The sequence below is a fragment of the Pomacea canaliculata genome, linkage group LG6, assembly GCF_003073045.1.
Source record: "Pomacea canaliculata isolate SZHN2017 linkage group LG6, ASM307304v1, whole genome shotgun sequence".
NCBI lineage: Eukaryota > Metazoa > Mollusca > Gastropoda > Architaenioglossa > Ampullariidae > Pomacea > Pomacea canaliculata.
The window spans coordinates 7,449,160-7,464,809 of NC_037595.1; the positions used below are offsets into that span (position 1 = coordinate 7,449,160).

The 15,650-nt window shown below is 37.7% G+C and overlaps 1 protein-coding gene across 5 annotated transcripts in view; it reads left to right on the forward strand.

Moving 5' to 3' along the window:
* LOC112566074 (vacuolar protein sorting-associated protein 13D-like) overlaps positions 1-15,650 on the forward strand; it is a 63,491-nt gene that overhangs the window by 40,107 nt on the left and 7,734 nt on the right. Inside the window, exons 56-70 of one of the 5 annotated variants that reach the window (XM_025242016.1) lie at positions 620-786; positions 2,857-2,883; positions 4,300-4,353; positions 4,735-4,878; positions 5,802-5,946; positions 6,068-6,246; positions 6,446-6,569; positions 6,806-6,878; positions 7,557-7,716; positions 8,033-8,105; positions 8,926-9,150; positions 9,696-9,768; positions 10,554-10,753; positions 11,516-11,572; positions 15,406-15,528. In XM_025242016.1, coding sequence (XP_025097801.1) covers positions 620-786; positions 2,857-2,883; positions 4,300-4,353; positions 4,735-4,878; positions 5,802-5,946; positions 6,068-6,246; positions 6,446-6,569; positions 6,806-6,878; positions 7,557-7,716; positions 8,033-8,105; positions 8,926-9,150; positions 9,696-9,768; positions 10,554-10,753; positions 11,516-11,572; positions 15,406-15,528 — 1,824 coding nt within the window. Of the gene's footprint in view, positions 1-619; positions 787-2,856; positions 2,884-4,299; positions 4,354-4,734; positions 4,879-5,801; positions 5,947-6,067; positions 6,247-6,445; positions 6,570-6,805; positions 6,879-7,556; positions 7,717-8,032; positions 8,106-8,925; positions 9,151-9,695; positions 9,769-10,553; positions 10,754-11,515; positions 11,573-12,596; positions 12,684-15,405; positions 15,529-15,650 lie in introns of all 5 variants that reach the window. The other 4 variants (XM_025242014.1, XM_025242017.1, XM_025242015.1 and 1 more) reach the window with 4 other exon arrangements.

The window sequence follows — 15,650 nt, forward strand, 5'->3', positions numbered from 1 at the left end:
TGCTCAAGTTACCCGTCATTCCAGAGCTCTCAAGAATCGTCTGCTCGCGCTAGCTGTCTCCTCTCACTCTCCTCTCACCTCTTCATCCTCCACCCCTCCCAACCACATCCGCGCACCTGCATCCTGTCGCTAGTTGACCCCCTCCCGCTCTCCCTCTGTCACGGGGCCGTCACCCGGCCAGCGACCACCACCCCCTATCGCCAGCCTCCACCCTCCCTGTGTGCGTGCTGTGTTCCATCAACCTAACTGCGATGTCCCACACTACCATATACATGTAATAATCGAGATTGAGCACTGCACGGAATTTCACAACTTGTGCCTTTTAACAATCACAAAAAAGTGGCATAGTAGCGAGAGTAGGGGTGGCATAGTAAATTTATTTTGCATTGAATTTATAGTCGGGACCGAGCAAAAGTGGCATAATACCGAGAGTGGCATAGTAGCGGGGTGGCATAGTAGGGAGATTTGACTGTATTCATTTTTGTTATTATCATTCTTATCATCAGGGAGGGTAAAAGTGTCTAGGCTTTCTGCATGGCTAGTACACCATCATCTTTTATCTTGACTATATTGCATAGACTCAAGGTGATAGACTTTTGTTACTTGTCTTTTGGCACAGCTTATGATTGCGGTGCCCTTTTGGCTGGTAAACAAGTCGGGACTTCCCCTGGTGTTCAAACAGGAGGGTGCCAACAGCGAGTCTGCTGGCCAGTTTGAGGAGCATGAACAAGCACGCAGCGTTACTCCCCTGCTTTTCAGCTTCGCAGACCATGAGGAACCTAATTTGTGAGTTTGGGGTCTTTTTCTCCTGACATTTTGCATTCAGTTCTTCTCACAATTACAAGACAGTATGTAAAGTAGTGGTACACAGGTATATCTTCATGGAAGGTAGAAAAAGCCAGCAACACTGTTTTGTTAATGTTTGTCTGAGAATGTAGTTAAACTGAGATGCTGATTATACAGTCAAGACTAGCTCAGTGTAAAAACAAATCCTAAATATTATACGTTGAAAATTAATGCATGCACATAGTACATCGTTTCCATTGGTCTGGAAAGCTACTATCAAATCCTGAATTAAAAATTTTGTGTGATCTGGAATCACTTCAGTGTTTATGTGACACAGATGGAGAACTTTATCATCCTTACCCATAATTCTGTGGATATCATGCCTCCCTGTCTGTGGAGATTATTATCGTCTGAACAAATCGTGGAATTCTAAAAACTGTTTTTCCAGCACAGTAGTGCTTTCCGCAGTGCATTTATTTCCAGAACACTAATAGATGTTGATGCTTCTGAGTCTAGCCACCATCTGCTGGTCAAATGAATTAAAAGTGCCTCCAACCTTCCAAGCAGGCATTTATTCATAAAGTGAAGGTTGGATGGGGAATTTGCAAAGCAGGACCTTAGCTGAGAAAGACTGCCTGTCACATCATTCTCTCAAGCATGCAGCCTGACATATGCATTTTCCTTCTTACTACACAAAACAACTAATTTTCTTCTGCAGGCCCTGTCTAATTTTTTTTTTTTTAATACACGCCTATTAAATAAACATAACCATTTTTTTCATAGAGCACAGAACTAAAGTACAATATCTTTAAAAAGGTCACATACAACTAAACATTTTCTTAACAACAATAAAAAAAGGTTAACCTCACTGTCTTTTTTTGAGGAGATTCCACTTCCTTACACCTGCCTGACTTATGAAGAGAATGACCAGAACATTTACACTTGAAAAGATAAGAGCAGACCAGAACATTTACACTTGGAAAGACTAGTGTAGAGCAATTTTTCCCCTAATGATTGGGTCAAACTTGATGCAAAATAATATTTCCCCATATTCAATTGAATTCCTCTTCTCACTTATATTCTTAACAGACACCCTTACAAACACCACAGAAAGAGGTCAACAATAGAGACTAGGATAGTGTATGGATGCTTAATGTCGTATAGGCCTTGGCCAATAGGGGAAGTGGAAATATATTTTAATTAGGCATATTGTGATGTCATGATTGTGACCTCTTTCAATGCATGGGGATGTTTGTAGATATATTTACCCAGCTTAGTTCTTCCCTCTTCACCTGCCCCCATCGGCTGTTGGGCCACATCACAAACATCACACGCACATTTTTATTAGGTGAACAGCCACAAATAACAAACAGTGAGTTAATTTGCCAAGGATTTTGCATGTGCACAGCCAGTCCAGAAATAAAATCCACGGTTTACAGGACTGAAACAGAAACAGAGATGACTTTGAGCTGTGAACAGCAATACCAGTGTGCAGAATTTCCAGACAATAGCATACATGATTGCAAGAACAGTCATAGAAATTGTGAGCTGATCGATCATATGGTCTATTACAAGCAGGGGTAGTATTTCAAGGGAAGCAGCTACCAGGATTATGCATTGTTCATTTCACTTTTGCTGTTAGAGAGGTTGATGATGTAAAAGTGTAACTCCTCCTATGGTCAGGGTTAGTAAAGTAGAATCACAAACTGATAAGGTGTATTAACTTTTTTTTATTTCTATCATGTTGTTTATATGGGAATTACAACAGTTGAATATTGTTTTTTTTCACTATTAAAACTTTGAATAGATCATTTTTACACAAATTCAATTGTATTGCTCACTATGTAAGTGGTTATAACAAACTGGAAATAGTGTGGTATCATAGTGTTAGAACTTTGTGTGTGCTTGATAACAGATCACCCGGTAACTTCTCACAAATTTCTATACAACACACAGCAGTGAATGTGTATGCACTAACCTTTCATCTCTGTTGTTTTGTACTTGAGTGTGCATGTGAAAGCGAGAGAGAATGAGGAGGTTAGTGTTTATGACAGTTCATTTTTCTTTCAGCGATGGAAACATTGGCTGTATGGATTTGTGAGTGATTGTTGTGTTATCATGTTTATTTCCAGATTATATGTGTGTATATATATTTTTGATTTTCAGTCTTCTGTAGCATTGTTTTCTGCATTAGGTTACTGGAAGAAGTGCTATGATGTAAATTATGGTTTATGTTGATTATGATTTTTCATTATATGACACCATATCATTTTTCTATTTAATCTTTTAAACATTTTTATTTTAAGTGGCAATCAAAAGTTTGAGTTAAATTATTAATTCAATTATTAATTGAATTATTAATTCCTTAGTAAGCAACCAGTTTCTATATTAATGATTCATATGTTTTGAATTATCATATGGTTTGGAAGATGCATACAGTATGGGTTCAGGTGTTTAGAATTTATGTGTCTGCACACAAATTGATTTGTATGTACATGTATACCATAAATAAATGCATGCGTGGTTATGCACATGCATGCTCACACAAGGATAGGAATATTGTGTTCATATTTTCCTAGTCATTTTTCATGTCATATTATTTGATTTGATAGTGGTCAGTTTTTTTTACAGTTGTATTTCATGAAAATTATGTAATTTTGTTCACTTTTTAGTCCACTTTCTTGCTCACTCGTCTAGTGGACATGATTTTTTTTTTTATATGTTTGAGTGAACAAAGAGTTAACCACCATTTTGTTGTCAAAGAAATGTGAAACAGCTAAGGGAAAGAGAAGGCCAGGCAACTCAAAAAGTGCATTGCTCCATTTAGAACACACACAAAACACCAAGCTCCCTTAAAATGATCACAGTTTTATCTGTGGTTGACATTAGTGTTGTAGTAATCAGTTACAAAGTACACTGTGCCATTCAGGACATACACAAAACCAAGTTCCCTGAAAATGAATACAGTTTTATCCGTGGTTGGCATTATTGTTATAGCAATCAAAATGTGGCCTAGTAATGGACTTTTTGTTGTTTTATAATTTGGCTTTTAGGATCCTTTCATAAGTTTTGTACGTGGCCATCATGCACTGTCCACTGAAGACAGCACAGACTTTACTAGTTAGAATAATTCATCAGTTAATGCAGATAGAACAGCACAGGCAAGAACTACTTTCCAGTGCATGAACATGAAATTAGCTTAAGAGTAACCTGAATCTGTATGTAATAAATTGAACAATATGATAGTCATCAGCATAATTAAAACGTTTCTATTTTTCCAAACACATGCCATTCTCTCCAGGGAATGTGATTTAACATACGAATATACCAACAGCATGCTCCAACAAAATGATTTCACAAAGTTGTCTTCATTTACAAGTATGGCTAAGAACATGTTATTTTATTCATGCTCTCAGAGGGCATATTGCTTCTTAGAAGCTATCATTGGCAGTGGAATGTACCTTTCAGCAGATCACGTCATTGATAATATACTTAAAATATGACTTCCCACAGGTGTCAGATGAGAGTAGGAAAGTCCGTGCACGGCTCTTCTTCATCACCACAGTGGTAAGCCTGTTTTTACTAAAATGTCAAGTGTTCATTTCCTCCACAGAATGTTTATAAATCTCTCTAAGCCGTACAAGTTCTAATATTTGCAAGCAAATAGCATTAGATATTAACATTCTTTGAAAATACTAAATGTTTTCCTTTCTGTGATTTTTACTTGCTCTTTGAAACAGCGACAAAGATGAAAGCTGGAATATCATCATTTGAGTGAATATGAATTTAAGGAGAGAATAGTGCTTCTATGTCCTCAAGTGTGTCAGCTCATTTTTGTTAGGCTTCCTTGTGGATGCTGGAATAATACCATGCAGATTGATTAATCAAAAGGAAACTCCATTAACCTGAATAAACTAGAAAGCAGGATATGATCATTTCACATTTCAGGTGCTCTCGGTTTTCCTTAGAGGGTGGAATCTCCTTTCGACAGCTCCATGTGGTGCCTCGCCATAGCAACCGACCTGACTGGTTAGTACAGTTGCAAACACAGGCTCGCCTGCACCTACTGCTACCCATACCTAACACATTGCAGTAAGTTGCTTCACAAACACTATCATATCCTTGCTGACCTGCTTGCCTGTATCTTCTGCATCTTTACCCTTGAGTCGCTGGTTTTGCTCCCTTGGAACCTTGCAAATGGCTACTGTTTTGCCTTTATGCATCAGCGTATCTTCTTGCATTTTAAAAGTGGTGAGAAGTTTTGACTTTGGGAGCATCGGCTACTTTGCATTCAGTTATGTTGCCCACTGGTAGCAGGGTGCACCATTTGACAGGGTGTCATCATTAATATCTATGTAACTTGGTGGTTCCTTGTGTTTGTCTAATTCATCATATCCATTTTTAGTTTCGTTTTTTAACTCGTTATTTTTTCTCATATTTCAGGCTGTTTTCAATGTTTTAAATGCATCTTGAATGGCAATAAATGTGTTGTTTTGCAGTAAGGGAATGTGATAATATCTGTGTGTGAGCACACACGTGTGTGGGAAAGGTTTGCATTTAGAAATATGCATGTTAAAATTGTTTCCTTATCTTAAGCAGAATATTACAGCATGAGCTCAGTGTACAATTTTGTCATCATGAATTTCTTATGAAGGTTGCCTGCAAGAGTTCTCTGGATTATGCAATAACTTTTATGGTCTATAACCTTGTCTTGTGTTATTATCAGTAGCTGTTTTTTTCTGCATGACACTTTATTGCATAGTCTGACATAGTTATTAGTTGCTGTTGAAATTATATCATTTATCTTTCGTTAACAATGGCAAGTATGTGTTCTTTCCTGAGTGTTTGTTATGCATTCCTTTCCAAATTTAATTATTTTAAACAACATATATTCATCCACCAACACGTTGTAGCACATATTCACAAACACTGTAACACCACACATTCACAACTTCTGGCATATGTCAGAAAAAAAGATGCTAATCATCATTTCAAACATCCATCATGTATTACAGGGTGTACAACGTTGGCATCCAAGTGACTCCAGGACGTGGCCGATACCGAGACACCAACGTTGTGACCTTTGCTCCCCGATTTGAAATTGACAACCAGTCACAGTGGAAACTGGCTATTGCACAGAAACATCTCACACAGAAAGAGGTACTTTATCTCTTGGCTTGTCCTGTGACTCGTTCATTTACTGTGGCAGCTTAAATTTTATGTAATATAAATAATTTGGTGTTGACAGCAGCAAACTGTGTGCCTTTGCTGTCACTTGCAGGGTGCAGGTTCTGTGTCTGAGGAGTACCTGTCAGCTCTCCCCCAGTGTAAACTTCCCTTCCACTGGCCGCGAGTTGACCTGGATCAGCTATTATGCGTGCGCATACTTGACAACCCTTCCTGTCGGTGGTCTGGTGGATTTCACATTGACCGAGTGGACTCTTTTCATATTAACATGAGGTTAGTAGATCAACAAGGCTGATCTGTCAGGCATCGGCTGGTTTCTTCAGGCAAAATTTTACTTCTTACGATTTTTATTCCTTTTCACCTAACTCTGTACATTCTGAAATTGAGGAAAATTTCTTACCGTTTGACCACTTATTATTATTATTTACTGCTAGCTTAATAATCACTATGCTGTTGACTTGTTCAAATACAGGGACGTTTCTGGACAGTGTCAACTGCTGAAGGTGGAAGTTGTACTGCAAGGTCCCTCCTACTTTGTGGTCTTTGCTAATGCTGATGTCATGCCACCTCCTTTTCGCCTTGATAATATGACAGATGTAAGTTTCATTCTCCAAGAAAATAATTAAGGGGGGGGTCAGTTGTTTGCTTATTTGGTGTCCTAGTTCCCTCGCCTCTTTTTTTATGTTGGTGTTGGGGGATTTTATTGATGTTCACATCTAATTTGGTTCCTAGAATGCCTTTCCCAGCTAAGTTTAAAATTGTATTATTATGAGATTTTTCAGGTTTCAATTTCACAGTATCTATATTTCAATTTATATTATGTCCTGTACAGCTACAAGTGCGATACTGTCAGGCAGGCACAAGTGATGACAAGTTGAAGGCCTTCTTACCTACACGCTCATCAAGTAAGTAGTGAACATCAACACTCATGTCCTACTGCAACCCATTTGTTCTCCTCAGTCTTCTGGTGCTGACCTTTTCTTGCCATGTGTCAGGTGTAAGAGAAATTGGGAAGCTTTTCTTTTCCTTCACTGGTTGAATTCTCTGACCTTTTCTCTTTGAATCATGTGTCTATGTTCAAAATGTTGAAGTCCCGCCCCTCAAAACTACCCTTTTAAGAAATTCATATTCCAGTGTCTAAATTCTTCATATTTGTTCAATAACTTTGATGATGTTGCCATCTGTTTGCTATTGTTTGTGTTGGATTGTGTGGGTGTGTGTTGATTTTTGGTATTGCTATTTTAGCACACTGAGCTCTACAGGGAAACTTGTACAAATTCAGTTTATTATCATGGTGTGTTTATATCCTTTGTGGCTGTATCTGTAACGTGTCTATTTCTTAGTCACATTTGCTTCAGGCATCATTTTTTGTTTGTCTTTTATAATCACAAGGCCTATTTAAGTTACCGAGGAAACAGTTGTACGATACTTCTAAAATGTACAGAATTTTGCAATTAACATACTACCACAGACAAATCTTAGTATTAAGTGTATGTGCAAGTTAAATCACGAATGGAAATCAGCTTTCAACTTAGTAATAATTACACCCTCAAGATAAATCATTAATGGAGTACTCCTTACAGCTCCATATGCCTGGGATGAGCCTACGCTGCAACCTCTTGAACTGCAGCTTCAGATCCCAGGAGGGACCTCTGCCACATACAGCCTTGACCGCCCAGGAGAAGGGCCACAATTACACTATGAGAACTTCATATACCTTGTGGCATCATGTACTTTTGACAAGTGAGTTGTTATAATTTCAACATACAAAAAGAAAATACAAATGCACACATATATATTACTGCCTGAGATCATTTTGTAATTCAGTACCCAAAGTTACACACATTTCAAGGTTCATAACATGTTAAGGTTTTTTGCTGTTTTGTGTTTTTTTGGTTTTTTTATTTAGACTTAGCTGTTTGTATTCCTGCCAAGTTGGCAAGCAGGAATATAATTCTTTTGTCAATCTAATCACTAAGCAAACAAAATCTTGTAAAACGTGTGTTCAGATAAGATTTGTCACAAATTAAGTTTTTCTTTTTCTCTTCATTGATGCTAGGAACTGGTCTGGACCTTGCAGAGAACTAGTGCTTGACTGCGTCCATGGCAACAATATTGTTTTTAAGCGCAAGGTCTTTCATGCTTTTTTTATAAGAACTCTTTATGTTTGTGGAAGTGCATGCATGTATAATCATATATGTACAATACTAGTTAAAGTCAAACCTTAATGTCAAAATGTGTCTCGTTCCAGATAATCAACAAATATTCTGATAATAGGAGACATATTTCCTATGTTATATATATATAATTTTAAAGTTTTTTGGCATACTACAATCCTGCATATCCACTTTCCTGAAATAAAGTGGCACACTTTAAATTAGTATAGCTGTGTAACTATCAAACATAAAATAACGTAAAAGAAGATAAACAGCATTTACTTTAAAATTAAGCTACAACAGAAATAAAAGCTTCTTTTGTTTTGTTGTTTTTTTTAGAAAAATGCCATGCTTCATTTAGTCAAGCACTGAAGCTTGCCTGTTTAGATGCCACCTTCCTAGTGATTTTGAATTTGCTCACACACCATATTACAATCTAATGTTAGAACTCTAGTATCTTATAGCAGGATTTAGTGGCTCCAATAGTAGGATAAGGTATTTAAAAATTTGTGGGTTTTTTTTTCCTGGTCGCAGTTTGTATACCAGTGTTTCTAAAACATGTACTGAAGTTTTTACATGATATGTATGAACATCATTGTCCAAATTACATCTAGATTTCAACATTATCAATCACCTATATGTCTTTAAGTTATTTTTAGTTTTAGTGCTTTTGTAGCTTCTTTAAAAATTCTTAAGTTTTTTTCACTCCCTTTATTTCTGATGGCTATTAATATTAAAATCTTAGTGCCTTAGGGGTGCTAGTGCTAAAAGCCTTGTCCAAATCACTGCCATACAGGAGAATGGAAAACGTAGTCAGCTATGGCGTATGACAAGCAGTGGTATGCTGGAACACGAGGGCTCTGTGTCACCACGAGAGCCCAGCAAGCCCCAATCCTCTGCCCCTCAGGGACCAGTCCTGGACATCTCAGACATTGCCCCCCAACCTGGGCGATCCGTTCCTCTGATGCTTAAGAAACCTGATGAGCGTCGCAAGTCTACACAGACCTGGAGGTTCACAGAGGTAGCAGTTGAATTTCATCATTTTCCTGCAGAAGTTGAAACTGATCGCTATGTTGTACCATGATTAATATGTATTAATCACTTCTATTTTAACACAACAATCTATTTCCATGTTTAATGACCGAAGAATTCATTTTTACAAAAAAGTGAAACAGCACAAAGCTGGTCCTAGTCACCTTAACGGGGCTCTGCTACCAAACTGCTGTGTGCGAGTTACAACTCATTTTGTGGTAGTGGGTCACATATATATAAATGTGGGTTTGTGTGTAGTCTTTGACACCCATACAAGAATTTAAGTTGCATGTTATCTATTAATTTTAAAATATGACTCTTCCATGAGATTAGCATTTCAGAAAAGTAACATTTTAAAATGTATGATAAGATTTCAGTAGCCGTTTTTTTAAAAAATAAGAACATAGAATGCAGAAATCATTGTTGTAGCATTGTGCAAGATGCTGTTTAAAGATTGACACACAGCGGCTGCTAGTGAAGTATGAGAACTGCTCCTGTTTGTGATGTGTTTCTATCTGTGAGCACTATTTTCAGGACGGAATGCTGTGTTGCCATGCTGGTGTGATGTGTGTCCAGGCAATCGATGGAGTAGAGAACTTGCAGGATGGTATAGATCACTTTTTCTCCTTTGTCTCACCTGTGTGTGTGTATGAGATAAGACTTTATTTATTCCACAGGGCAATTGGATGCAGCTCTGTATGGAAGCACAACAACAAAACACCAATACCGCAACACAGTCATATTTGCTTCACGAAATAGACTTTCATGGTTCTGTGTAACACAGTAGCGTTTAGAAGTTGCATGGCCAAAACAAGGTAGGACAGCCTCAGTCTGTTGGTCCCGCATGCAGGTACACAGAATCAGCAGCCCAATGAAAGTTGAAGCTCAATCAACACCATATGCCTGTCATGGCATAGAATTGTAGACTTATCTGTGTGTCATTCTCTCATTAAACTATTACTTCGTCTCTTCCCAATCAATAAATTATCACATCGTCTCACCCCATCTCACTGTCACACCACACCTCACCCTGTCTCACCCCTGCTTTCACTCCTTATCACTACGCTCCAGCTTCACAGAGATGCACCTTAACACAGAAACTAACATATATGTAGAAAAACAAAAACTGCAGTTGTACCTTGTTATTTTTTAACAACTTTAAAGTGATAAAAATTCATGCTTTGGAGAGAAAGGCTTATGCCAAAGGAGCATGACTGGTAAGTTAACAATCTTAGGCCTGTCATATACTGTTCATATCACTCATTTACCAGTCACAAGGTTTTGTATTGTGAAAAAAAAACCCACCAAGACAGGAAAGACAAGTGTGTTGCATGAAAGAGAGATACTGTCGTATTCCATGGATTTTTATGAAAATCTGTTTTGGTTTTCCAGGAGCAATAGCTGTGCTGGGTCCAGGGCCACAGGGTCGCTGCAGCCAGGGCAGTGATGTCGACACCAAGTTGCTCAGCCCTGTGCCTCCACACATGAGAATTTCTCGCCACAAGCTACGAGCTGGCTCAGGGTGCCTGTCTGTTCGTGTCACCATGGATGGGCCGATTCGGGTGCTTCAGATCACAGATATCAGAGACAGGGTAATTGTGATATTTATTTACTTAGACATTTTTTTAGTCAGTATTCCTATATATTAATGCTCATGGAGCTACTATAAACATTTGTAAATAAAATATGAGATGTAAAAATTGTAAAAATGAAAGTGATCACTAGAGTATTGTAGCATTTCATTTTGATTTTTTTTTTTAAGGCAGTGGACAAGAAATTTGTGGTTTACTGAACTAGAGCCTCGTTCTTTAATACAACAGTCAGTTTTTAAATCTATAACCTTCCCTAGTGTTGAGTTATGCTTATAAAAGTGCCTCTAGTAATTCTAGGAATAACTAGAGACCTGAGTGTAAGTTTCAAATACGATAAAGAAAGGGTGCTTTTGCAGCAATACAACTAGCAGACTGGGAGATTTAGAAGATTGCATGGTCCTCAACAATTATTTTCAGCTGGCCTGTTTGTCACTTTTGTTTAAGCTGCTCCATTATGCATGCTGCAATGTCCAGGCAAGAAGTTTATTTTGCCTCTTTTCAGTGGTATGTGCAATGCCCACTTAGAGTCTGTTGACCTGGAAAAATGTCAACTACTTTGATCTGGCCTTGGCCTTTAAGTGGTGTGGTGGTTCTCAGTTTTTGCGAGCTTGATGGAATTCGTTATTAAGAGGCAGTTGTTTTCTGTTATTTAATTCCCAAAACTTTGTTGAGCACTGATGTTGCACAGAACACTGAGTTCCTTCAGCTTCAGAACTATTTTTTTTTAGCAACATCATTGCAGAAGGTTTCCAACTTTTTCAGGAGTGGCTAAATGAAATTTACAAGGTTGCAGAGTATTCACTATTGTGGGTACAGAAGGTTAGTAGGTTTGCTGCTTGAGGTAGAGTGGAGACCTAAAGAAACCCCTCTCATCAAGACTTACGTGTGCTGTCTGCCAGTGTAGCTTGCAGTAGGTGGCACTGTTCGCCTCATAGAAAGCATGAGTAAAGTCTTATTTAAACAGAAGGAAGTGCAGATGTTAAGATTTTGATGTTTTTGTATGGCGTGTCACCTCTGAGAATTTATGTGAGAAATATACAGATGCTAACTTGTGTTCGGTTGCATGCAGAATTGTGTCAGAATACACAAACCAACCCAAGAAATTGGTGGAAATAATTTTTTTGGAAGATGTTGAGAAATGGGTATGGGGGATATAATTAACTGGCCAAATATTGTGAAACTGATGTTTTTGCACATGTAATTTTGTTCCTGAGTGTGACAATTTTTTTGTAGAAGGACAGATTTTTCATAATTAGACATTGCCTTGACGGAAGGACAACAGTGACAAAGAGTAACAGTGCAGACCCAAAAAACAAAAACAAAGAAATCAAAGAACTCTTTCTCAGTAACCTCTCTCACTAAATATTTTAGTGCAAGTGCTGACTTTTGCTACTTATACTCAGTGCAACTGTGTTGTTCACAAAATGTGCACCATAATCAGGTACAGAACTCGCAGATGTAATTAAGTAGTAAGAGCTTGGATGCCACCAAATTCAGTTGCCAAATCAGGACCAGTTTTTCAATACCTAATTTTGTTTCATTTGTCCTATCTGTTGTGTTTGTAATGGGGAAGTGTGATGTTTTAGGTTTGTGGGACAGAAAGAACAAAGTGTGATGTTTTAGGTTTGTGGGACAGAAAGAACAGCTTCCTAACTCTTTCTTCTCCACCCATCCACCAAACCAACTGGCATTGAAGAGTTTAATAATGACTTTATTTCTATAGCTCCTATTTTTTTTATTTTGACCATTTTCAGTGTTTTCAAATAGCTTCACAAATTATGAGACAGAAAAAACACATCTTGCTTTCCTGACCCCAAGTTTTTGTAAACATGAATCATTGCAGCCATCACTGAGGTATCCTTGGCCCAGTAAGCTCCCTTACAGAAGGCAGCAACAGAAACAGTGCTATGGACTCTGTTTTTCCCATGAGGCAAGCTGTGCTAATTACTGAGGTCCATTTTTGGGGTTTTTGTGCGCAACAGCTAGTAAATGGCTTTAGCTTATACAAGCAAAACTTTCAATGCTTGCAGAACTGACTAATATCTGTAAGGAATAGTCAAAAAGTATCAGGAATGATTTACTGTTTGCTTGCTTTGTCACACGAGTCCTAGTGGTCAGACTACATTTTGCCATGGACATCATTGTAAACAGAAAAGATTTTTTAAAATTTTAAATAGGTTTTTTTTGGGGGGAGGGGGCTGAAGTAGGAAGCCTATAAATGCTTAATTTGCTGTTAATCAAAGCTTGTTTCTTTTTGGCAGCATACAAATGTGTGGCTTGAAATGTTCATGGCAAAGGAAGAAGAAAAGAATTTTTTTTTAACAGTCTTCATTTTGGGCTACTATTTATAAATCTGTTGCTGATACCTTTTCACTTCCTTTTGTTTATGTTTATGAATATGATTGTGGATGAGTGATATGCATGTGTGTGTGTGTTGTCTGAATTTTCTATCGGTTTGGATTTGGGCAAAGAGGTATGAGTTGGATCCATAAATTAACAAGTCCTTGCTTTACAGAACTAAACATCATTCATAGTACAGATTGCAAGTTCTGGCAAATATTAAAATTTAATTTAATCCCAGCATCAGTATATCGAATGATGTCGGACATGAAAACAAGAGTTCTGTAAATGATCCAGATTCAGGAATGAAATGAGAGTGTTTAACCTTTGTAGACCCCTGCCTCTGTACCCTGAGAGCTACTGTGCGCCTTCACTTCTTGGGGGTGAGAACCCCTAAATCTGTTGATCCTTGTGTGATATGGTGTTATTAAAGTGGGATTGTGAAGTCTTGCAGTCCCTTGCCCTCATCTAGGTCTAACCCTAGCTGATGTAGGTTCTGTGCTTGTTAAGTGTCTTGCTAGTCACAGCTGATACTAATCCTACAGTTGCTTAGACACTAACACAGGCTTCTTTTTGAATTGTCAGGCTGTTTTGAGTATAAATTTAGTTTATGTTTCTGTGGAGTTTTTTTTTTTATTATTACTGCTTACTTGCTGCTTTTGTTGTCAAAAAGCTTGATATTCTGCTTTTGACCAGAGAATTCTAGTAACCAAGGAAAAAGAGATAGCAAGATTTAATGTGTAGAATACCATTTAATGGAACTTTAAGTTTACCACACCTATAATGTAAAGTATGTGAGTACAATTGTAAGATTTAGTATGTGATAAAGACAAGATAAGGAGGGGAAATGAAAGACATAAGGATTAGGAGTACAAATGTAGGACTTCATAGATAAGTATGAGAAAAGGAGGGGAAACAAAGGCTGTAAACAGTACAAGTGTAAGATTTAGAATACAGTGGAAGTTGGGGAGAAGAGAAAGCAATAATTGTGAAATTTAAAGAGAACAAAAAAAGAGCTTGGATGTGCCTCATTTATTTTAATCTATTTACTGTGTTAGTGTTAAATTAATTTGTGACATCTGTGGTGTATCTAATTTCATTTTCCTTTAAGTCTGTTGGATGACATGATCACAAACAAAAGCTTTTTTTTTCCCCCTCTTCAAGCTCTCAGCTCCTAACCACACAACTCCACCCGACTGTTTCAGAATTTGACTTCGGTTGTAGGCAGCTTTAAGTGGCATGCCATTGAAATATTCTGTCCCCTACTCCAACACCAAATATAAAAACTGCAATAAGATCAGAAAGGGGCTTACATGCTTTTCTAGTTCCTTCAAATAAGAGCTGGTACATTTTTGTTTCCCTGTTCCTTTCTCGTTCAACTTTTGAATATTTCTGCATAGTTTCTGAACATATCTAGAACCAACTAGGTTTCTAGCATATGTTCTGTGGTCAGAAACCAGTCCATGTAGTGTGCCACTCACAGTTTTTTTTTGGTTGAGATGGAAGTTCAGTAGGTGGAATGTTACTGCAAGGCATGAAAACAATTCTGATACAAATGCAGGAGTCCTGTGGAAATATCAAAGGTAAACGTCATGTGGCCTGCTGGCTATAGGAGCAGTACACTGTAAGTGATTCATCATGTCTAGGCCATGGTGTGTGGTTGACAAACCTCAACTCTCTCCTTTTGCTGTTTTTACCTGCCCTGATAGATGAGTAACTGAAATCTTTTGCAGGAAATCAATCATACGGAACAAAATGTGGTGAGCAGTAAACAGCTCAGAAGAGGACAAGAGTTTGTCTTGATTGGCTTTTTGTTCTACAGTGATCGTGACTAGTAGCTGCTTATCTTTGATATTAAACACAAAACTGTTAGCTGTTTGTGACTTTTCATCCTTGAAACTTATTTTTATCACTTTCTTCCTGTTTTACTATTATTGACAGAGGAGATTACATTTTGTTTTCCATCATTCTCAGTCTGTCTCACTTTAGTTAGGCTTTTTTCTATAACAGCCTAATTAATGTTTAAGCATGAACAGTTCTAGAGCGGACAGATAATCTAAAAACAAGCTGTAGATTCTAAAAGGATTGACAAGGTAAGGAAAAGAGCAGTAGGTGACAACCATGAAACTCAACAAATCAGACTCAGCATGCATGTCACACTACACTGTAGCTGAAGCCATATGTAAGATTTAAGTGTCTTCTCGCTTGGATCTAGAGCTGTGTGCTGGTGTTACATACTTTTAATATTCATGTGTTATATCCTTTTTTTTTTACCCTTGTGTATTTTGATGACATTCATTCATTCTTTGCAGCGAATTGTGTGTCGGCCAGTAGAGGAAAAAGAGTTAGAAGACTGGGAGGTGTATGATGAAGTCACTAAAGGAGGAAAAGCTGTACAGTCTAGCTCCCAGAAGTCAAAATATCGCCGTTTAGAGGTAACTCTAATTATTCTGCTCTTGAAGAGTTTAGCACCATTCTTTATTACTTACTTCCCTGGCATGATGATGGATAAGCAGGGATAAACTGTAATAAGTAATGGTTAGATAAATACAAGTTC